The sequence below is a fragment of the Lethenteron reissneri genome, chromosome 1 (assembly GCF_015708825.2).
Source record: "Lethenteron reissneri isolate LAM-NWPU_2019-01 chromosome 1, ASM1570882v1, whole genome shotgun sequence".
In the NCBI taxonomy this organism is placed as follows: domain Eukaryota; kingdom Metazoa; phylum Chordata; class Hyperoartia; order Petromyzontiformes; family Petromyzontidae; genus Lethenteron; species Lethenteron reissneri.
The window spans coordinates 3,083,220-3,106,044 of NC_083779.1; the positions used below are offsets into that span (position 1 = coordinate 3,083,220).

Here is a 22,825-nt window from a genome sequence, read left to right on the forward strand (position 1 = left end):
AGTTTCGATAGGCTCACTTCAAAGTACGTTCGGGATTGTCCCGCTTGCTTGCCCATCGCCACATATATAACCTCTTGTTGTTGTAACAGCTCTCTCGCTGGTTCAGCAGTTCCACTGCCGGATTATATTTTTTTCCGCCTGAGGACGACCGCTTGTGTTGCGATCGAAACGTCGTGATTTATTTCATTTTAATTTTTACCGACGTGACTTTACCGAAAGAACCAAAGAGTATGGATCCTTGCAGTCGCGAAAACTTCCCCCCCCCCTCCCGATACGTTCCATTCATTGGCTACCACATTCTGATAAGCCCCCCCCCCTCTCCTCCCCCCCAACTTGTTTTTAAGGGCTTGCATGTTGAATCCCTGCCTCACTCGATGCAGCAAATCTGGCTGTGACGGTCCCACCTGATGACGGAGACTTGTGTTGCCTTCGAAACGTCGTGATTTTAATTTTATTTTTTATTAATTTTAATTTCATTTTTTACCTACGTGACTTTACCGAAAGAACTAAGAGTATGAATCCTTGCAGTCACGAAAGCTTCAAATCTGGAGAGTGATTGGCTGCGGTAGATTTTCCGCGTGGTAAGCCACAGACACTTCGTTGAGCTTGTCATTGCCGATAGCTCAGGTCGCTGCGGACAACAAGAGCTCTCGAGGTCCGTGGCTCTTACCTGGTCAAATAAAAAATAGTTTATAGCTTAGTTTTATTCCAGGTAGGTACATAACAGCACTGTAGTGGTTGTCCCACCTGATGAAGGACGGATGCTTGTGTTGCGTCCGAAACGTCGTGATTTCATTTATTTAAATTTCCACCTACGTGACTTTACCGAAAGAACCAAAGAGTATGGATCCTTGCAGTCACGAAAACTTCAAATATAGAATGAATACGGTACATAAATTTAAACGACACCACAAAAAGAAACCCCCGTTGCCCGAAACGTCGCCTATTATCTTGTCTATATTTGCATTATGTTTTCTTTTAAGAACACGCAAGTGCGATTTGCTCCATTCGGAGTCGGCGTTGCGCTGAACAATGAAACGTGGACAACGCGATGTCATCTGAGCAACAACAACAACAACAATAAACAAAACGCGTGCACGCGTGTGAGATTCAAACGAAACGGCTTTGGCACAAGAGAGGTCCATCTTCTTGGTTCTTTCGGTAAAGTCACGTAGAAGGAACGTAATAAAATAATAAAAATAAAACATAATAAAATAATTCTCACGACGTTTCGGCTACAACGCAAGCAGCCGTCCTCAGGTGAAGAATGACGGCTTTAAATCGAAATAAAATACAAGAGAGGTCGTTGGGACGTGCTTTCATTTTATTGCAAAGCCCAACAGGCCAAAAGGCTGCCCGCCCCTTCCCTCCCTGTATTTGTTGATTTTTTTTCTTATTTTGCAGCCGCAACGCAGATTCAGAAAAAAACCTGCGCAGCGGGAGGGTTCGATTTATGTATTTAAGCTCAGCCCCGTTCACGGGATCCCTGTGTCAATTTGGCAGGGCGGTCAAGAGATAAATGCGCAACGTTTGTGTGTACAAGATGATTTATACACACAAAGACCTCCCTGCCCTGGTGTAGCCTCAACAGGACTGTTGTGGCAAGTGATGCTATAGCGAGTAGCACCAATGAAGGCCGGCAAGGCACACTAGGGGGTTGGTAGCCAGCGTTTATATCCTAGATTTGAAGCTTTCGTGACTGCAATGATTCATATTCTTAGGTTTTTTCGGTAAAGTCACGTAGGTAAAAAAATTTAATTTATAAAAGTAAAATAAAAAATAAAATAAAAATCACGACGTTTCGGAGGCAACACAAGCTTCCGTCTTCAGGTGGAACCGTCACAGCACGATAGCTGCATCAAGGGTTCCACCTGAAGACGGAAGCTTGTGTTGCCTCCGAAACGTCGTCATTTTTATTTAATTTTTATTTAACTTTTATTAATTTTAATTATTTTTTTTTACCTACGTGACTTTACCGAAAAAACCTAACAATATGAAGCGTTTATATCCCCAGCGGCGACGTTTACGCACCCGCGGCAGCTACTCGTTTGAGGCTGAGTCGACCTAGAGGGAGACCCGGGACCGGTTCAGATCATCGTCACTGGTGTTGTTTGGCCGTGAGCGGGAATCGAACTCTGGTGGCCGGGTTCGTAGCGCAGCGTTGATCATTACCGATGCACCCACCCGCTCACACGCACGCAATTCTCGATACACAATCACAAGCACGCACGCCTACAAAGACAAAGGTCCCCCACGTATACCCACGCCGACCCTGAGGCAAGTGCTGCTAGCGAACACCACCACGGCGTGCGTGGGTAGTGTATCCAACACCACGCCCGGCCGCCTTTGTCTCTCCCCCAGCGCGACATCATCACCCGGCAGCTCAAGGTCACCCGGCAAGCTCAAGGTCACGCGGGGTTTGTGCAGCGCGATTGGACCCAACCGCTGCGCCACCACTCCCCCACCCACCCACACAGACAAGCGCTCTCTCGTCTCCCTTAGTGCACGCCAGCCGGTTGCCACGGCAACAGGCGACCGTCACCCTGGCAACAAGAGCATCTCAACCAACTCCGAACACGGAGGCGCGCTCTGGGCTATTCCCCCCCCCACCACCCCCCCACCACCCCCCCACCACCCCCCCACCACCCCCCCCCACCACCCCCCCCCACCACCCCCCCACCACCCCCCCACCCCCCCCCACCACCCCCCCCACCACCCCCCACCACCCCCCCCACCACCACCCCCCACCACACCCCCCACCACCCCCCCACCACCCTCCACCACCCCCCCCACTACCCCCACCCCATTGAACGCAGAGGCACAATCATAGGTACAGTGCTGTTTGTTTGTCTTACGGGACAGAATACAAAACGCGTAAAGGTGGTGGTGGTGGTGGTGGGAGGTCACCGATCGCCCGCCCGGTTTATTTTTTCGGACACAGTATTTTGTTGTTGTTGTTGTTGATGTTGTTGTGTTGCTGTTGTTTGAAGCCATCGTTTGTGATAGCCACGTCGCTTGCTGAACAAGAGCTATGCGTGTGTTGGGTGTGTGTGTTGTGTAGATCAGTGGGCCTGGCGTTACCTGTTGAAATAAATAAAAACCAGTTGGGAAAAATTCATACTCTTTGGTTTTTTTCGGTAAAGTCACGTAGGTAAAAAATAAATAAATGAAAACAACTAAATTAAATCACGACGTTTCGGGCGCAACACCAGCTTGTGTTGCCTTCGAAACGTGTGTTGCCTCCAAAACGTCGTGATTTAATTTAGTTGTTTTCATTTATTTTATTTTTTTCCTACGTGACTTTACCGAAAAAAACAAAGAGGATGAATCCTTGCAGTCACGAAAGCTTCAAATCGAGAATTGGGAACAATTGTCAGTCAACACAGAAAAAAAATAACCACTCCCCTTCCAGAAATGTCAAATTCGAGCCGTGACTTACACTAGCTTGCAAACTACATAGGGGTAGCACGTTGGCTAGGAGATGTTAACTACTTCGCCCGGTATTCAGGAGGTCATGGGTGCGATCCCGACCTAGCCTGACGGCTGTATATGTCTTGAGTTTGCGTGTTTTCACCGTGGTGGCGTGTATTTTTCTCCAGGCCCTCCGGTTTTCCCCCTCCACATTCAGGATAGACATCGCGCGTTTTAAAAGAAACATTTTGCCCGCTATAAATTTCCACGCGATAAGCGCGAACTCCATTGCGCTATCATTTGCGCTTCTGAAATAGAGCTATGAAGAGCTCGGTGGGCCTGAGCTGGTTAAATACAAAAAAAATTAACCCGTAAAAACAAAGTTTTTCACTATAAATCCTTCATATGCGTGGCGGCTAGAGTCCTCTCGTCCTCTGGCTTGAAATGGCTGCCACCTATGGGTCAGATGATTGCATGGCACCATTAAGCAACTGGAAATGAAATATAATATTTTTGTCCTAAAAAGTGTAAAATTTTTGAAACAAAATTTCACGAAAATTGTCACGCACAACGAGTCTGTGTGCAAAATGTCAGCTCGATTGGATCACGGGAAGTGGGTTAAAAACGACCGAAAGATTTGCACGGTCGTAAGTGCGCAAGCAAGCAAGCAAGTGAACTTAATATAAAGGATTTAAATAGTTTTAATTGTATAGTGTTAAAATCCCATCGGCTCGTCGTGCCTTTGCTCAATGTTGGGAAGTCCTCTTTCTCTCTCCCTCCCTCTCGATTCGTCAATGTAATTAATAAATAAATAAACATTTTCAGTGCTGCATGAACCCAATTAACCTCTAGCCGGTGGCATCCCAGTCAACGTGGAAGGTTGAGGCAACCACATGCCAACGTTGGGTCAACGATGGTTCAACGTTGGCATGTTTACTGGGACTGAAACGATTAAATTTTTTCTCAAAACAAACATGTTCATCGGTAAAACTGCCCTAAAGGGGTGGGGGGGGGGGTACAACATTTGACGTTTCAGGCAATTGTGCCTTCTTCCTGCTGTGGATACGGGCCAGTTTTATTGACAAATGTGTCGACTTAAAAAAAAATAGAAAACACAAGACGGGTCGATGCACAGCGGTGTGTAAAATGCGCTTATAGAACGGAGGCGCTTGGCTTAACGTTGTAATACATCCATAGTATAGGTTTTTTTTGTAAATATTGTGGATTCGCTCTCCAACACACCGGTTAGTGCTGTACCAGTAACGAATTGGCCACGTTCTGTTTACGTGACAAACCTTACTAATCGGCTCTGTCGGGTGGTGACGGGTTTAACGACACATTTATATATTTACGCGATCTCACCCAAAGAAAAACCTTCGTGATGGATATTGGTCGCGAACGCTTTGCGTGTTGTCATATATTCTTTGCATGCCTGGCTCCTTATTTACACGGAGCGATGATTGGCGTGCGGGATTGTATTTACGCAGGAAACTGGGCCATTACATCCTTTCTTTATTGCTCATCGATGGCTCTCTCTTCAAATGCGACGTTGGGACACACCCACCTCCCCTCCCCCATCACCTCAAACAGTCAATGTCCCATTTGTTAAATGGCCCTTTGAAAAGTAACCCCCATTTGTCAGGCTCAAAACTTCATTAAAGTGCCATTAGCGGACAGCTCCGTCTGACGGTGTCATTGTCCTCAATTCGCATCGTATGTCCCCACCCATCTCGTTACTCACACATCTCTTACCCACCCCTCCCCTCCTCCTCGCAAGGCTTTGCTATCCGCGGATTGCCCGAGCCGATGATCCTCCTTCTCTTGACGCTCATTTGAAAAGATCGCTGGCACGGAACGCAATGAGTCACCGCGGAGTCGTCAGAAAAATGGCATCAAAATCAATTAGCATCTTCGTTAAGGCCGCCCGGCAAATGAAGGATTTATGAAGCATCACGGTGGAGAATTCTTGATCCATATTCTTAGGTTTTTTTCGGTAAAGTCACGTAGGTAAAAAACATTAAAAAGTAAAATAAAATAAAAATCACGACGTTTCGGAGGCAACACAAGCACAAGCTTCCGTCTTCAGGTGGTACCGTCACAGCCACGATACAGCTGTCGTGGCTGTGACGGTACCACCTGAAGACGGAAGCTTGTGTTGCCTCCGAAACGTCGTGATTTTTATTTTTATTTTATTTTACTTTTTAATGTTTTTTACCTACGTGACTTTACCGAAAAAACCTAAGAATATGAATCATTGCAGTCACGAAAGCTTCAAATCTAGAATTCTTGATCGTTAACGGCGCTGATTTTAAGTCTTAAATAACGAGCGTTTGCCGGGCACGAGTTCAATTCTCAGCCAGGGTTATAACATCAGTGGCGAGTAATATCTAAACCTAATCAACTCTCTTCTCCCCTCACCCCCCCGCCCTCCCCATAACAAACTTGCATTAACCAACGTGGTGAAGTATGATCAAGTACCCCCCCCCCCCACCCCCATGATCGATTGTCGTAGGTCTGACGTCAGACCTGGAGTGAGCAATATTGGATATTGGTGAATCTCAGGAGTCTGAGCACGCTGGCTAACCAACTGATGATGCCCGGATGTAATAATCTACGCTCTGCAGAGAGATGTACAATTGGCTAACCAACTGATGATGCCCGGATGTAATAATCTACGCTCTGCAGAGAGATGTACAATTGTGACTCAACACGGTGGCTTGCCGGGAAAAAAAGAAAAAAATCCAAAATCAATTGTCACACTTGGCCACGTCACAGCTTCATTGTGAAAATAAAAACGCATCATCGGCGCATCGGATTTCTCCGACATGAGTACAGATTCTGATTCTGAGATGCTGGAGTGCTGTCGCCCGATCGATCCTGAAAGCGTGAAACGCTCCACAACGCATGAGGGCGTTTGTCTCTGCAACGTGGCTTCGGCGTTCTCTGCACGCATCGGAAATTTCTCCTGCACGGTATCCATGCCACGGGCTGAGCCCCCCACTTTCCCGGCCCCTGAAAGGCTCTCGTGTCCCCCAGGGGTGGGAGCGACGATTTTGCGCAATTGGCTACGTACGGTGCAAAAGAAGTTCAAAATACTTACTACGCACGATGCTCGCCAACGTGTGTCTAACTTATTTCGTAGCCAACGGTGCTAATCGGATGTGTGGGGAAGGACAACGAACTAAAAACATAAAAACAGTTCTACAGAAATGAGTTTTCAATTGAGATGTAAAGTGCATAGCTCCAGTGGCTTCCCAATATCGCAAGAGCGTTCCAGACGGCCGCAGAAGCACAATCCGATGCGGTAACTGTCCTTGTTCGATGGCCACCGCTGCGAGGGTGACCAAAGTTCGCGAGATGATGGTCTATGCTCAATTGACAAGATTAGCGAGGCATTGCGCCTAACTTGTGTGGCAAACGTTTTGCGTGTGACGAGCGCGACCTTAGAACGTATTCGCTCCGCAAACCGGACACGGTCGGACCTTGCAGGACCCCGTCACGGCGCGTGCCGGAGAATTGTATAGATGCTGCTGCTGCTGCTGCCAACGGCGGTGGACTCTTGCTCGCCGGAAAGTGTGAGCTGGAGCGGAAGATACCGGGTCAATCTCAGTGCGGGCGCAATTCGTTTTGAACACGGCCGGGTTAGCACCGCGCACGGATGACTTTTCCGACGATTACATCCGCGGAGCGCGCCTTCAAATCACGCTGCGCGTGATTAACTCGACGATCGCTTTCCAATGCCTCGCGTGGATGTGCGCACGGTGACATTTTTTAAACGCGATACGAATCGCGGCTTCGAAACAACGGGACTTCCCGCCAGCCCCCATCTCTCTTCCCCGTTCACGTCGAAAGTTGAGGTGGGGGTGGGGGGGGTGGTACAGCTTCAGAAAATGAACGCTGAAAACCGGAACGTTTCACGAACCGTTTCCGAGTCAAGTGATAAAACAAGTATAACCCGTAAAAACAAAGTTTTTCACTATAAATCCTTTATATGCGTGGCGGCTAGAGTCCTCTCGTCCTCTGGCTTGAGATGGCTACCACCTATGGGTCAGATGATTGCATGGCAGCATTAAGCAATTGGTAATTAAATATAATATTTTTGTCCTAAAAAGTGTAAAATTTTGGAAAAAAATTTTCACGAACATTAATTGTCACGCACAACGAGTCTGTGTGGAAAATGTCAGCTCGATTGGATCACGGGAAGTGGGTTAAAAAACGACCGAAAGATTTGCACGGTCCTAAGCAAGCAAGCAAGTGAAGGATTTAACAATAACAACAAGACAGCGAGTTTCCGCGAACTTCAAACGAAATTCCAGATTCATTGTTTCAGGTTATTTTTATTGTGTTTTTGTCCAGCAGTCGAGTTCACGACAGGTACTGTACATATTTCTTTTGTTTTTTTTCAATGAGCAACAACGATTTGCTCTTCCTGAGCCATCCAACACACGCCAAAGCTCAGAATAACGAGACCACGGGGCGTCTTCGGGCGGGCAATGGGAGAGACAGACAGTTCAAACACCAAGCGGGGAAGAGGGAAAGGTAGGAAGGTGCAAGTGAGGGAACTCAAGTGGAGGTTGTTTTCTCTCCAGCGGAAAGGCCAGGCTATGCCACTAACCTGGCAATCCTAACCAGAACAATGGTACACGCATTAGGTAGGGCGCCGTGGTGGTGAGATGTTAACTACCTCGCTTGGTATACAGGAGGCCGTGGGATCGAACCCGATCCCGACCCCGACCCCGACCCCGACCCTGACACTTGTATATTTTGGAGTCTGCATGTGTCTCTCCCCGTGGTCGCGTGGATTTTTCTCTGGGTCCTCTGGTTTTTTCAACGGTTTTACTTAACTTGATTCCTCCATTTGTCGTGGTCAAATCTTGTAATCAAAATTTCGTCCACTTCCCGTTGTCCATTCAATTTCACATTTTGCACACGTACTCAGATCAGGTGACAATTCATGCCTGTATCAAATTCGCCATCAATTAATCAATTAATTCGCTACTTTAAAACAATTTACATTTTGTGTGGACCCCTTATTATTTATATATGTGGAATCGGCTTGCACAAAACGCAGGTGCCACGTGTCTCAGGTGCCATTGACGTACTTCTCGACCATGAGTTAAACGAAGTTGTTGATAAAAAAAGTTTTTAAACGAGTATATTACCTCCGCATTTAGAAACACGCGTTGAGAGTATTTGGCTGCTGTACATTACCACGTGATGAGCCACTTCGTTGAGCCGTCATTTGTGGCCAGGTCGCTTCTGCAAAAGAGCTACATAGCTCAGTGGGCCTTAGCTGGTGAAATAAAAAAACAGTTCTAGTTATAATTTAAAAAATAGCCTAAAGCACGATTGTGACCTTGGGATTGATTCTCTGACCATGCCCTGCACATGTCACATGACCGCACTGCATTGATGACGCAAAATGCATCCCACACGCACCATGGCCATGCATGAAGCACGCAATGGATACTGCACGTATGATAGCCTTTCACATGAAGAAGGGCCATTACCCGAACCGTCGTCCGTTAGATATTTTTGTCATTGAGGGACAGTGTTGACTTTCTGTTACTTGTGCTTTGTGCACCACTGCCAACGCAGCATCGCAAACATTTTCTGCAGGGTGCAACGCACTGCGGGCGTTAAACGCACAACGCACTGCCACCTCATTGTCCGTGGATGTGACTGGGACACAATCGACAACAAGAAACTCCTGAATTCTGCCGGACTCTGGACAGGCTGCAGGCGACCGACCGAGCGACTGACTGACCGAGTGACTAATTGAACGAGCAACTGAGCGACCGACCGAGTGACTGACCCACCGAGTGACCGACTGAATGAACGAATAACCGAGCGAGCGACCGACTGACTGAATGAGCAACCGAGCGACCGACCAAGCGACTGATCGAGCGAGAGACCGTCCGAGCGAGCAACCGGGCGTCCGACTGACCGACCGACTCACCGATCAAGCGATTGACCGAGCGAGAGACCGTCCGAGCGAGCAACCGGGCGTCCGACTGACCGACCGACTCACCGATCAAGCGATTGACCGAGCGAGTGACCGTCCGAGCAAGCAACCGGGCGTCCGACTGACCGACCGACTCATCGATCAAGCGATTGACCGAGCGAGTGACCGACCGAGCGACCGACCAAGCGACTGATCGAGTGAGAGACCGTCCGAGCGAGCAACCGGGCGTCCGACTGACCGACCGACTCACCGATCAAGCGATTGACCGAGCGAGTGACCGACCGAGCGACCGACCAAGCGACTGATCGAGTGAGAGACCGTCCGAGCGAGCAACCGGGCGTCCGACTGACCGACCGACTCACCGATCAAGCGATTGACCGAGCGAGAGACCGTCCGAGCGAGCAACCGGGCGTCCGACTGACCGACCAAATCACCGATCAAGCGATTGACCGAGCGAGTGACCGACCGAGCGACCGACCAAGCGACTGATCGAGCGAGAGACCGTCCGAGCGAGCAACCGAGCGTCCGACTGACCGACCGACTCACCGATCAAGCGATTGACCGAGCGAGTGACCGTCCGAGCAAGCAACCGGGCGTCCGACTGACCGACCGACTCACCGATCAAGCGATTGACCGAGCGAGAGACCGTCCGAGCAAGCAACCGGGCGTCCGACTGACCGACCGACTCACCGATCAAGCGATTGACCGAGCGAGTGACCGACCGAGCGACCGACCAAGCGACTGATCGAGTGAGAGACCGTCCGAGGGAGCAACCGGGCGTCCGACTGACCGACCGACTCACCGATCAAGCGATTGACCGAGCGAGTGACCGACCGAGCGACCGACCAAGCGACTGATCGAGCGAGAGACCGTCCGAGCGAGCAACCGAGCGTCCGACTGACCGACCGACTCACCGATCAAGCGATTGACCGAGCGAGTGACCGACCGAGCGACCGACCAAGCGACTGATCGAGCGAGAGACCGTCCGAGCGAGCAACCGAGCGTCCGACTGACCGACCGACTCACCGATCAAGCGATTGACCGAGCGAGTGACCGTCCGAGCAAGCAACCGGGCGTCCGACTGACCGACCGACTCACCGATCAAGCGATTGACCGAGCGAGAGACCGTCCGAGCAAGCAACCGGGCGTCCGACTGACCGACCGACTCACCGATCAAGCGATTGACCGAGCGAGTGACCGTCCGAGCAAGCAACCGGGCGTCCGACTGACCGACCGACTCACCGATCAAGCGATTGACCGAGCGAGTGACCGACCGAGCAACCGACCAAGCGAGTGACCGACCGACTGCCCGCCCCGACCCCCCCCCCCCCCCAGCGGCTTCGTGCTCCAGGGCTGCTCAAGGTTCACTTTCCGCAGACGCGGGCGGCGGGGTCACCACCCAGCACGCCGACCTCGTGCAGGACGGCGACGGCGACGAACACGAGGTACGCGGCGAGGCACGCGGCTCCCAGGGGCCGGCTGAGGCGCCAGCGTGCCGCGTGGACGCACGCGAGCAGCAGCGCCAGCGAGATGAGCAGCGACGCCGCCGAGTAGACGAGGCCAGCGCTGCTCACGTGGGCCGGGCCCGAAGGGGACACGAAGCCAGTGCGCAAAAGCCAGGGAAGACCCAGGCACAGCATGTCGAACACGTTGGAGCCCACGATGTTGGACATGGCCATGTCGGCTTTGCCTGCGGCGGTAGCAGCGTGACGGAGAATGACAAGGGGAGAGGGTCGGTGGTGGTTGTGGTGGTGGTGGGTGGATAGGCGGAGGTTGGCGTCGAGCGGTCAGCCACCCAGCACGTGGCTCGCCAAAGTTGTTGTTGGTGAAGTTGTCTCGCTGGGGGGCTGGTGCCCCCCCTCGTGTAGCAGGCCGGTGCTGTGTGTGCCACACTCTGCCGCCGCTCAAATCACATTTCAAATGAAACGTGGCACGTGAATGAAAAGCATTTTCGTACAAATACATTTAAAAGCGAGTTTTGAATAAGCGTCTGCTGTCATTTTACACCGGTAGCTTTGGCCACGTGGGGGGGCGGGGGGGGCAAGGCAGCAGCCTCTTGCCCCCCACGATCGGTACGCCACTGGGCGGGCTGGCTGCGTTGTTGTTGTTGTTGTGGTCGTTGTTGTTGTTGTTGTAGTCTGGTGACAGCCACTTACCCTCTCTGGCCACCAGCAGGCTGGTGATGGTGTCGGGGAGGCTTGTGCCGATGGCCAGCAGGGTGAGACCCATCACCGTGTCCGGGATGCCCAGTGTCTCGCCTGCACAACAAGACAAAAGACAAAAATTCTCCCCTCCGCCCCCTCGCCCAATATAGCCGTAACTAGGAACAACATGTTCTACTGGTAGGAACCTCCTGGTTACACCAGCCCACAGAGGATTATTGTGTCCGTCGTGCAGCGAGGGGCTGGGTGGGGAGGGGAGGGAGGGGCTGGGTGGGGAGGGAGGGGCTGGGTGGGGAGGGGCTGGGTGGGTAGGGTGGGGCTGGGTGGGGAGGGACTGGGTGGGGAGGGGCTGGGTGGGGGTGGGAGGGGTGGGGCTGGGTGGGGAGGGGCTGGTCACCCCGTGGTGCCCTTATAAAACTCAACGTTTAACCTACTCACGCCGGCTTGTGCCCGCCCTCACAGTCGGGCATATTTGCGGAATACACCACGCCGCCGTTGACCCTGGCCATTGACCGAGCAACCCAACGTTCCTACCAGCTCCCTCCGCAGGAATGTGTTATTTTTCCACAAGCGACTGACCATCACAAATGCGAGCTCGACCAAGTGACTTGCCGTTCACGTGGCGATAGGCAGCAGCCGAATGCTCTGAAACCGCGTGATGTTGATTGTAAATGTGGAGGGAAAAACAGGAGGACCCGGGGGGAAAATCCACGCAACCGCGGGGAGAACACGCAAACTCCAAATATACAACAGGCATCTGGGTCGAGATGGAACCCACAACCTCCTGTATACCAGGCGAGGTAGTTAACATCTCCTAGCCACCGTGATGATGATGACGAGAGAGAGACACGCAAACTCCAAATATACAGCAACAGGCGTCAGGGTTGGGATCGAATTCACGACATCCTGTATACCGGGTGAGGTAGTTAACATCTCCTAGCCACCGTGATGATGATGACGAGAGAGAGAGAAACACGCAAACTCCAAATATACAGCAACAGGCGTCAGGGTTGGGATCGAACTCACGACCTCCTGTATACCGGGCGAGGTAGTTACACATCTCCTAGCCACCGTGGTGCCCCAGACTGTAGAGGCAAGTGCTGTTAGCGAGTGGCACCTATGAAGCCGGGCATTGTGACACACGAGGGGGTGGGTGACCAACATCACGACCCGACTGTGAGGGCGGGCACAAGCCGGCGTGAGTAGGTTAAACGTTGAGTTTTATAAGGGCACCACGGGGTGACCAGCCCCTCCCCATCCAGCCCCTCCCCACCCTCCCCACCCAGCCCCACCCTCCCCACCCAGCCCCTCCTCACCCAGCCCCTCCCCACCCAGCCCCATCCTTCCCACCCAGCCCCTCCCTACCCAGCTCCTTCCTCCCCACCCAGCCCCTTTTGTCACCCGAAGTGGCGATGTTTACACACCGTACCAGGTACACATTTGAGGCTGAGTCGACCTAGAGGAGGCCCAGGACCGGTTCAGATATTCGTCACTGGGGTTGGCCGTGAGCGGGAAGTGAACCCGGGTCGCCGGGTTTGTACCGCTCCCCACGCACACACACACACAGTCGTGCATTCAAGCATTCTGGGAACACTGAAATATACCAGCATGAGGCACACAGACACACACTCAAGCATGTACATACTCATGGCAACACACGCAACGCGCATGCTCAAACCCATGTGCGCACGCACGCACACACGCACATCATTAAAGACGAAGATCCCCTCCACATGCTCTTTGCGGGAAGTGCTTTTAGAGAACCCCCATGAAGACCGGTACAACACAAGGGGGGGGGGGGGGTGGTGCAATTGCCCGGGCACATTTGTCTACACCGTGCTGATGTCTACACCCAATGCACAGAGGAGGCCCAGAAACAGTTCACGCGATTTTGGACGATTTTTGACCCCCCCACCGCCCCTCGTCACACGGCGTCACAAAAAGTCAGACCCCCCCTCAAATATGACGTCACAAAGCTCTGCCCCCCCCCTCCCCAAAACCATATTTTCATTTTTTAAATAAAACATGCGTCAAATCGCTTTAAACTATTGTCATTGTAGTGCGTATTTAATGTGGTGCTGCACTCTGATGTTGTAGGAGTGTTGCTGTAACAATTAGTGTCGTTATAACAATTCTATATTTATTTAAAGTTGCGCATTTTGATGATGTGACGTCACATTTCTCAAACCCCCCCCGCCACCCCCTCCTCGTCACATTCGTCACAATTGTCTGACCCCCACCCCCCCCCTAGGTGCGTGACGTCATTTATGGACGGCCCCTTGGCCACTGATGTTGATCGTGGCCAGGGATCGAACTCGGGCGACTGGCTTCGCAGGAGCAGTGCGCTAAAACCACTGCACCAACCCTCCCCATGGCTCCTCCCACCCTCAACCAGTATATATACAAATACTGATAATTGTTTTTTTACCCTTCTATCTGGCAACAAAACTGACACCTTTTTTACAAGGAGTCATGTTTGCATAGACCACAATACCTGCAGTCATAATACAAACAAAATACATAACTCTGATAATGTGTGCACTGTCCTTGAAGTTGATTGGTCCACACCCGAGACAGCTTTCCTTAGAGCCTAGTCTCTCACATGGTGTTGGACCAGATGACGCCAAAAGGCGTGCTCCTTTATCAGAGTTGTGTCTTTTGTTTGCATTATGACTGCAGGTATTGTGGTCTATGCAAACATGACTCCTTGTAAAAAGGTGTCAGTTTTGTTGCCAGATAGAAGGGTAAAAAAAACAATTATCATATTTTTACTGGCAAATGAGGTTCCCATAGTATACAAATACTATTTTCTCGGAATTTCTCTTACTTGATGCAGCTATCGTGCTATGACAGGTCCACCTGAAGACGGAAGCTTGTATTGCCTCCGAAACGTCGTGATTTTTATTTTAGTTTTTATTTAACTTTTAGTAATTTTAATTTTTTACCTACGTGACTTTACCGAAAAAACCTAAGAATATGAATCCTTGCAGTCACGAAAGCTTCAAATCTAGAACCTCCCCATAACGCCACAGGACGAGCCCAAACACTGTGCACACGCGTGCACACAAATCTGTATGCACACACGCAGCCCTGGCAAGAGGCAACCCGAGTCTCTGTAGATGTTACAGTACCACAAATCAAAGGGCTTCCCTTTTAAGGGGCGCCAAAAAGGGACGCCCGGAGTTTCGAGTATGTCTGAAATCTTCACGTGATGTCTCGCATCCATCCCGTTTATAAACGAGATGTTAGCTCCCTCGCCCGGTATGCACGAGGTCGTGAGATCGATCCCGACCACCATGCCTGTTGCATACCGTATTTGGAGCTTGCGTGTATCTCTCTCTCTCTCTGTGGATGCGTGGATTTTTTTCCGGGTCCTCCGGTTTGTCGCCCTCCACGTTTAGAATCGACACGCGTTTAGATGATTTAAAAATGAACCTAAAAATTGATGTTACCTGTTCATCTTTTTGTTGTTAATTTCATATCAATAATGTTTTGACATTGGTCAAAAGGTCAAAAGTGATTAACTGCTCAAACGAGCACTGAGGCATCGTACTCCACTTCCGCTTACAACCCTGTGCTGTCAGCGGCTGTAAGTGCCTACAGCTGGAAATTCCACGTTCCTATGGCAAGGCCCCCGGAGGGTTTAGATGGGCTGAGTCAACCCACCCCTGTGAACGGGATTTTAATGATCATTTATCACTGACCTTACATTCATTCACGGTGGGGGTGGCCAACATGTAATGGCCAAAAGGCCCAAAACGTAACCACGAGTCCCTCAAAGCAATAAAGTATATATATATAAAAGTGTGTGTATATATACAGGGACTCCTGTACTTACAAACATTCGACTTACGAACTTTCAGAGATACGAACAAACCCTGTGCGTATGTCCAGTTGCCTGTTGGGACCGAGAGTCGTAAATTCAACCGCCGTGCAAGAGATGGCGGTGGTGGCATCTACATTTGCAGAACGTGAAGAACCAGTGGCATCTACATCTGCAGAACGTGAAGAACGAGTGGCATCTACATCTGTAGAACGTGAAGAACGAGTGGCATCTACATCTGCAGAACGTGAAGAACCAGTGGCATCTACATCTGCAGAACGTGAAGAACGAGTGGCATCTACATCTGCAGAACGTGAAGAACGAGTGGCATCTACATCTGCAGAACGTGAAGAACCAGTGGCATCTACATCTGCAGAACGTGAAGAACGAGTGGCATCTACATCTGCAGAACGTGAAGAACCAGTGGCATCTACATCTGCAGAACGTGAAGAACGAGTGGCATCTACATCTGTAGAACGTGAATAACAAGTAGCATCTACATTTGTAGAACGTGAAGAACCAGTGGCATCTACATCTGCAGAACGTGAAGAACCAGTGGCATATACATCTGTAGAACGTAAATAACAAGTAGCATCTACATCTGCAGAACGTGAAGAACCAGTGGCATCTATATCTACACATTATGCAACTTTTAAAGCCATTCCCCGTGTTTAGTGTACACGCCGTACCACACGTTTGGAATCGGCAGGAGTAAAGTTGGACTAACAACAAATCGACTTACGAACAGTACCTCTGGAATCTGGCTCGTTCGTAAGTGGAGGAGTCCCTGTATTGACAGTTTTCGGCACAGCACGAGACACATTCATTATTCTTTGCTACTACTGTGATTGCACGCTTCTACGTTATGCTCCTTCGATGGAACCGCGTGTGCTGGGTTTAATGAGCCGCATGCGGCTCGAGAAGACGCCAGTTGGCAACTGCTGATTTATAGCGATATTCATTCATTCACGTGCGTTTACAGCCCCCCTTTTTTGGGGGGGGGGGGCGAGTAGCGCAGGACTGTTTAAGGGATCGCTCGCCGTTCATTGATGTTAGTCATGGCTAGGAATCACTCATCAGGTTCATAGAGCAGTGCCCACTCGGCCACTTCTCCACCCGGACACAACCAAATCGTAGATTCCAATTTATACTGGTAGCAACCCACTGGTTCCACCAACCCATAGGGGATTATTGTGTCCGTCCATCGTGCAGGGAGGGGCTGGGTGGGGAGGGATTCTGGGTGAGGAGGGGAGAGTGGGGAGGGGCTTGGTGGGGAGGGTGGGGAGGGGCTGGGTGGGGAGGGGCTGGGTGGGGAGGGTGGGGCTGGGTGGGGGGTGGGAGGGGTAGGGCTGGGTGGGGAGGGCCTGGTCACCCCGTGGTGCCCTTATTAAACTCAACATTTAACCTACTCACGCCGGCTTGTGCCCGCCCTCACAGTCGGACATATTTGCGGAATACACCACGCTGCCGTTGACCCTGGCCATTGACCGAGCAACTCAACGTTCCTACCAGCTCCCTCCGCAGGAATGTGGCTTTTTTTGTTTTCCCCACTTGAAATTCACAACACTGCACCGGCCCGTTCACCGATGACTGCACAAATAAAAACAAAACCCATCGTACGAAGTTTCGGTCTCAGCTCTGACATTCGAAACGTCGGTTTATCTGCGACGAACACGGACGGCGCTGTCTTATGGCAAGCGGCAAGTGCCGCCCCCTTACTGCGCGCGAGGTGTCTAGAACCAGAGGCCACTTGCAAAAGGGATCTCGAAAGTGGCTCTGTGATATCCGCTTTTGTGGGCCATTCGCCAAGGCAACGGCTCGCCATTGCCCCGGGATAAAACGTGGGAGAATTAAAATGAGCGCGAACGTGTAAACAGAAAAATTAACATTCGTCATTTTGTCATACAAATTCCTGCAAGCAGCAGCAGCAGCAGCAAAAATGCCAGATTAAAAGTGCGAAAGCACTCAGCAAGAAGCTTGTGCTGTGATCCATTACACTGATAATTGCACGATTCATTTGAAGGGAAAAAAAAAGAGGGAGAGGGTTAAATGGCATTTTTATAATTTCAATGCCAGCTTACGGCAATACGGGACGGCCAATATTAATAAGGGATAAGTCGGTATTATAAATCATGCCCTTCAGAGATGTGCACCAATTTGGCCTTTTCAGCTTTCCCCACTGTTGAATTATGAATGTAGGCTTTTAAACTGCAAGCCATTGTAATAGGTAACGAAACAGATAAGCAGACAATACATCTCCTTCCCACAGTGGTCCCTCCACATGACATTTTTTTAAATATATTTTTTTGCACGCATCCAATCAGCCACACGACCTTTTATGGGAGTGCATAAATTCGCTCGCACCGATTCAGCGCAAGCAAAAAATGCCGGACCGGTTTCGACACGGAGCACGTACGTGCGTACGTCAAACTTCTTTCGCGCCGTACGTAGACAGCCGTGCTAATCGGAGAGGCGAGTGTCTCATTGGCAGGGTCAGGCTCCCTTGAATTCAATGCCGGTGAACTGACAAGGTAGGACCAAAACCCCCCTCGTTATAAGGCAACTGGATTTTAGGGAATTGGTTTCTCTTGATGGACAACTTGTCAGGAACGTATACGTTCCGTTTATATTGAAGGATGTCTGTAAAGGAAAATGCCTTCCCTTTGAAATATCGGTCTGAGTTCAAAGCAATGCTATCGGTGATCTGCAAGGAGCATCCGATCGATGTTTATATCAATGATGATCACTATCTGATGACGGTGATGATCGTAAATAATCTCACCACTATCAGTGACGATGATGGTGAGATCACTCACCCGTAACCGTAACCATCCTCGCTTTTGGCTGGTCGTCGAACAAAGAGGGTCACCGCACTTCTGTGGCCGTCTGGAACGCTCTTCCTTCCAATATGAGGAAGCCACTGGAAGCTGTGCAACTTTTAAATCATCATCTAGATTGACAACTCACTTCTTTAGAACTATATTTCGATTTAAAGCTTTCGTGACTAGCAGGGATTCATCTTCTTGGTTCTTTCGGTAAAGTCACGTAGAATGAAAATAATAAAATAATAAAAATAAAAGATCATAAAATAATGTTTTATTATTTCTTTCGGTAAAGTCACGTAGAATGGAAATAAAAAAAAAACATTATTATTTTATTATGTTTTATTTTTCTTATTTTCTTATTTCCATTCTTCGTGACTTTACCGAAAGAACCAAGAAGATTCTTTAGAACTACTTTTTGTGTTTAGTCTGTTGTCCTTACCCCCGCATATCCGATTATCCACGGTCGGCTACGTACGGCGTGAAGGAAAGTTCGACAATCGCGAGAACCCCGACTCACCCGTGACCGTGACCATCCACACGAGCAGGTAGGTGAGCGCGCTGATCCACACGGCGGCCATGAAGAAGGTGACGGGGAAGAAGCGACGCATGCGTCGCGCGCGGCAGTCGGGCACCGTCAGCGCCAGCAGCAGCAGCACGGGCAGCGAGAGCGCCCAGAGCACGCGCCGCCCGTCCCCCTGGGGCACGTGCAGCAGACCCATCGGCTCTGCGGTTGGGAGGGGGGTACAAACGCAGAGTGTTGGGGCCACGTGTTTTTTTTAAATCCTTTATATTAAGTTCACTTGCTTGCTTGCTTGCTTACGACCGTGTAAATCTTTCGGTCGTTTTTTAACCCACTTCCCATGATCCAATCGAGTTGACATTTTCCACACAGACTCGTTGTGCGTGACAATTAATGTTCGTGAAATTTTTTTTCCAAAATTTTACACTTTATAGGACAAAAATATTATATTTAATTACCAATTGTTTAATACTGCAGACAATCATCTGACCCATAGGTGGCAGCCATCTCAAGCCAGAGGACGAGAGGACTCAAGCCGCCACGCATATAAAGGATTTAGAGTGAAAAACTTTGTTTTTACGGGTTTACTTATTACCGGCTAAGGCCCACCAAACTGTGTAGTTCTCTGGGAGAATTGAGCTGGCCATCACGAATTGTCGGCCGTGGCAGAGCATGCTTGTCAACAAGGACACTCAATTGATTTTGATAACGTTGAAGCGTTGTGTAAAACTAATTATTACTGGCCAAGACTAATTAGAGAATCCGTTGAAATTGAAAGAAACAGAAATAATTTCAATCGCTCTGACAGCTACAGGCTTAGTGCGGCCTGGAAGCGTATTATCAAATAAATACAATTACAATTCCTTATAAGGGAAACAAATACCAATGAATAACAATTGAATGATTACCAATCTATATAATTACAATAACCTCCCCCCTCCTTGCCTCGAATCACTGCACCAAATTGAATTGAATGATGACGTCACCCTGATGCTGCTCTATTTAAGACCGGAAGCAACAGGAGAGCTTCACCATTCTTGCCCGATGAAGCTGATTGTAACTATCAGCGAAACGTCGAACTACTCAAATTTTAAAATGATGTTGATTCTCTCTTCAGCACACCGGTGGGCTAAAGAAGTCAATTATTTTGTCCTTTGAAAAAACGTGACACATGTTTTACTGTTTGGCCGTGTCGGGTGGTGGAGGGTTACGACACATTTATAAATAACGCGATCTGAGCCAAAAACCTTTATTGTGGACGAATGATAGCTCCAACGAAGTGGCCTGGAAATTTATTGCAGCCAAGAAACATTTCCATCAACGCGTCACGCTCTTGAGAACTCGGTTCTATACTCTTAGTTCTTTCGGTAAAGTCACGTAGGTAAAAAATGAAATTAATAAAAATAAAACAATAAAAATTGTTTTATTTAATGTTTTATTTTTATTAATTTCATTTTTTACCTATGTGACTTTACCGAAAGAACTAAGAGTATGAATCCTTGCAGTCACGAAAGCTTCAAATCTAGAACTCGGTTCTAATCACGTGCAGTGGATGAAACTCATCAACTCTTTGTATTTTACCAGGTAAGGCCCACTGAGCTATATAGCTATTTTTCAAAATCTACCTGGCTATCGCAAATGATAGCTCAGCAAAGTGGCTAATCACGTGGAAATTCATAGCAGGCAATTAATCTAAACGCCTCTTTATGTAATTAATTACATTTTAGAGGGAGTGGTGGTGGAGCTGTTAGCGCACTGCGTTACGAGTTTTCCGCTCACGTCCAAATAGCAGTTACGATTATCTGAAACGGTCCCAGATCTCCGCTAGGTCAACTCAGCCTTGAATTTAATTCGTACCCGGTGTGGTGTGTGTGTAAACATCAGCATTGGGGAGGGGAGACAAAGGCGGACGGGCGTGGTGATGACCACACCACCCCATCCCTCCTGCACTTCCCATTAGCACGGTTGGCCACGTATGGTGCAATAGAAGTTCAACAAACACACATACAACAAACATACGTGTGTGTGAGTCGATGTGTCTGTGTATGTCAGTCCATGTGTGTGTGTGGCTCCATGGAAGTGTGTAAGTCCATTTCTTTGTGTGTGTGTGTGTGTAGGTGCATGTGCGTGTGTGTTAGTCCATGTGTGTGTGTGTGTAGGTGCATGTGCGTGTGTGTTAGTCCATGTGTGTGTGTAACTCCATGTGTGTGAATATCTAAAGTCGATGTCTGTGTGTGTGAGTCCACATGTGTGTGTGTGTAAGTCGATGTCTCTGTGTGTGTGGGTCAATGCCTGTGTGTCAGTCGACCCGTGGCACCTGCTGGGTCTGCCCCATGACCTCCTGCCAGCGGGAGTTCGACACTTCACGTGGCCTCAAGGTGCACTTGGCCTGGCACAAGCGTCGTGGTGACGTCACCGCCACTTAGTGGCGAATGGCGGTTGTTGTTGTTGTTGTTGTGTGTGTAGGTCGATGTGTGTGTCTGTCGCCCGGGTACTTACCGCTAGTACATACATAAACGTGGCGGCAGTGTTCGTGCCGGCATTGTTGGTGTTATCCCTTCCACCACCGAACGACTTGATTGAATGAATAATTGTGACAATAAATTACAATCGCGTAGCGCCTCTGTGCAAGGCACTCGATGCCTTGTAGATCACAACAATAAATAAACAAATACATCGTGGGCCAACGGCCAGGCCGAGGAAACTGATAAGTTATAGGAGCCAATTATGAGAACGGGTTCGCGAGAGAAACGTAGCGCGTCTTGAGGCGGGCTTTAAACGGAATCGTGATATTTAAACAGAATCTGAATATTTATTTATCCTTGAGGAATCCGATGGATCTACGCCGCCGACAGATGTCCAGTTTGTTTTCACAGACGTCCAGCGGGTTTGCTCCTGCACGGCTACTGCCACGCGGCCACTGCGTCGATCGATATATTCTGAACCGACAACAACGAATCCCTCATCCTCATCCTCCTCCTCACGACGCCCCACTCAACTCATCTCAAACGGCCGGCACCAAACGTGTCACTACGTCCGCGTGCCCACACGAAAAAATTTAACCCGTGAAAACAAAGTTTTTCACTATAAATCCTTTATATGCGTGGCGGCTAGAGTCCTCTCGTCCTCTGGCTTGAGATGGCTGCCACCTATGGGTAAGATGATTGCCTGCCACCATTAAGCAATTGGTAATTAAATTAAATTTCTTTTGTCCTAAAAAGTGTAAAATTTTGGAATTTTTTTTCACGAAAATAAATTGCCACGCACAACGAGTCTGTGTGCAAAATGTCAGCTCGATTGGATCACGGGAAGTGGGTTAAAAAAACGACCGAAAGATTTGCACGGTCGTAAGCGCGCAAGCAAGCAAGCAAGCGAGTGAACTTAATATAAATGATTTAAAAACGACACCCGACTCGTGCACGAACTCGACGGGGGAGCGGGTGCGGTGTTCGAACTCTGACCCTCGTCCTCCAGCGACGTGAGGCCGTGCAGGCTGAGGGTCAACTGCGAGTAGTCCGAGTCGTCCTTGAGGATGACGCCGCTGTCCGACCTGGCGCGCCCGTGCAGGAAGTCGTTGACCCCCGTCGAGGAACGACGCGAGGTGCCGCCACTGTGTTCCTCGCCGGCCGCGTCGACGCCGACGAGCGGCTGCGTCTCGGGGTCGTGACCCGGCTGATGGCGGCGGTGCTGCCCGGCCGTGCGGAGGCACAAGCAGCCGCGTGTGAAGGCGCGGCGGAGGCGCGCGTCGAAGTGCAGAGCCACCACGTAGGCAGCGTAGACGGACACGAGCGAGAGGGCCTCGTACCTGCGAGAGAAGCCATTCGAGTTTTGACACGCGGGCTTCCGCGACCGATATCATCCGTGGTAAAGATTTTTTGTCGGAGGGTTTTTTTTTGTTTTGTTGAGTTAGATCGCGTAAATATAAATCGTTTGAGCTCGTGGCGCGTCGCCACCGCCGCCGCCTCCGCCGATGTACTGGAGATGATGTTTCCCCGAGGCGTTCGTGACAACAGTAGATTCGTATGTACGTTGAAACTTCTTTCGCACCGCACGTAGCCAGCCGTGACAATCGGAGGTGCGGGGGAAGGACAACGAAAGAGTTTTCTCGTCATCCGCGGA

At 49.8% G+C, this 22,825-nt stretch overlaps 1 protein-coding gene across 1 annotated transcript in view; it reads right to left on the minus strand.

The window, feature by feature from the left end:
• Positions 1-10,714: 10,714 nt before the first annotated feature.
• SLC24A5 (solute carrier family 24 member 5) overlaps positions 10,715-22,825 on the minus strand; it is a 33,144-nt gene continuing 21,033 nt past the window's right edge. Inside the window, exons 7-10 of the mRNA XM_061563719.1 lie at positions 22,168-22,511; positions 18,704-18,910; positions 11,533-11,634; positions 10,715-11,066 (exon numbers count right to left, since the gene is read on the minus strand). Coding sequence (XP_061419703.1) covers positions 10,741-11,066; positions 11,533-11,634; positions 18,704-18,910; positions 22,168-22,511 — 979 coding nt within the window. The 3' untranslated portion in view covers positions 10,715-10,740. The remainder of the gene's footprint in view (positions 11,067-11,532; positions 11,635-18,703; positions 18,911-22,167; positions 22,512-22,825) is intronic.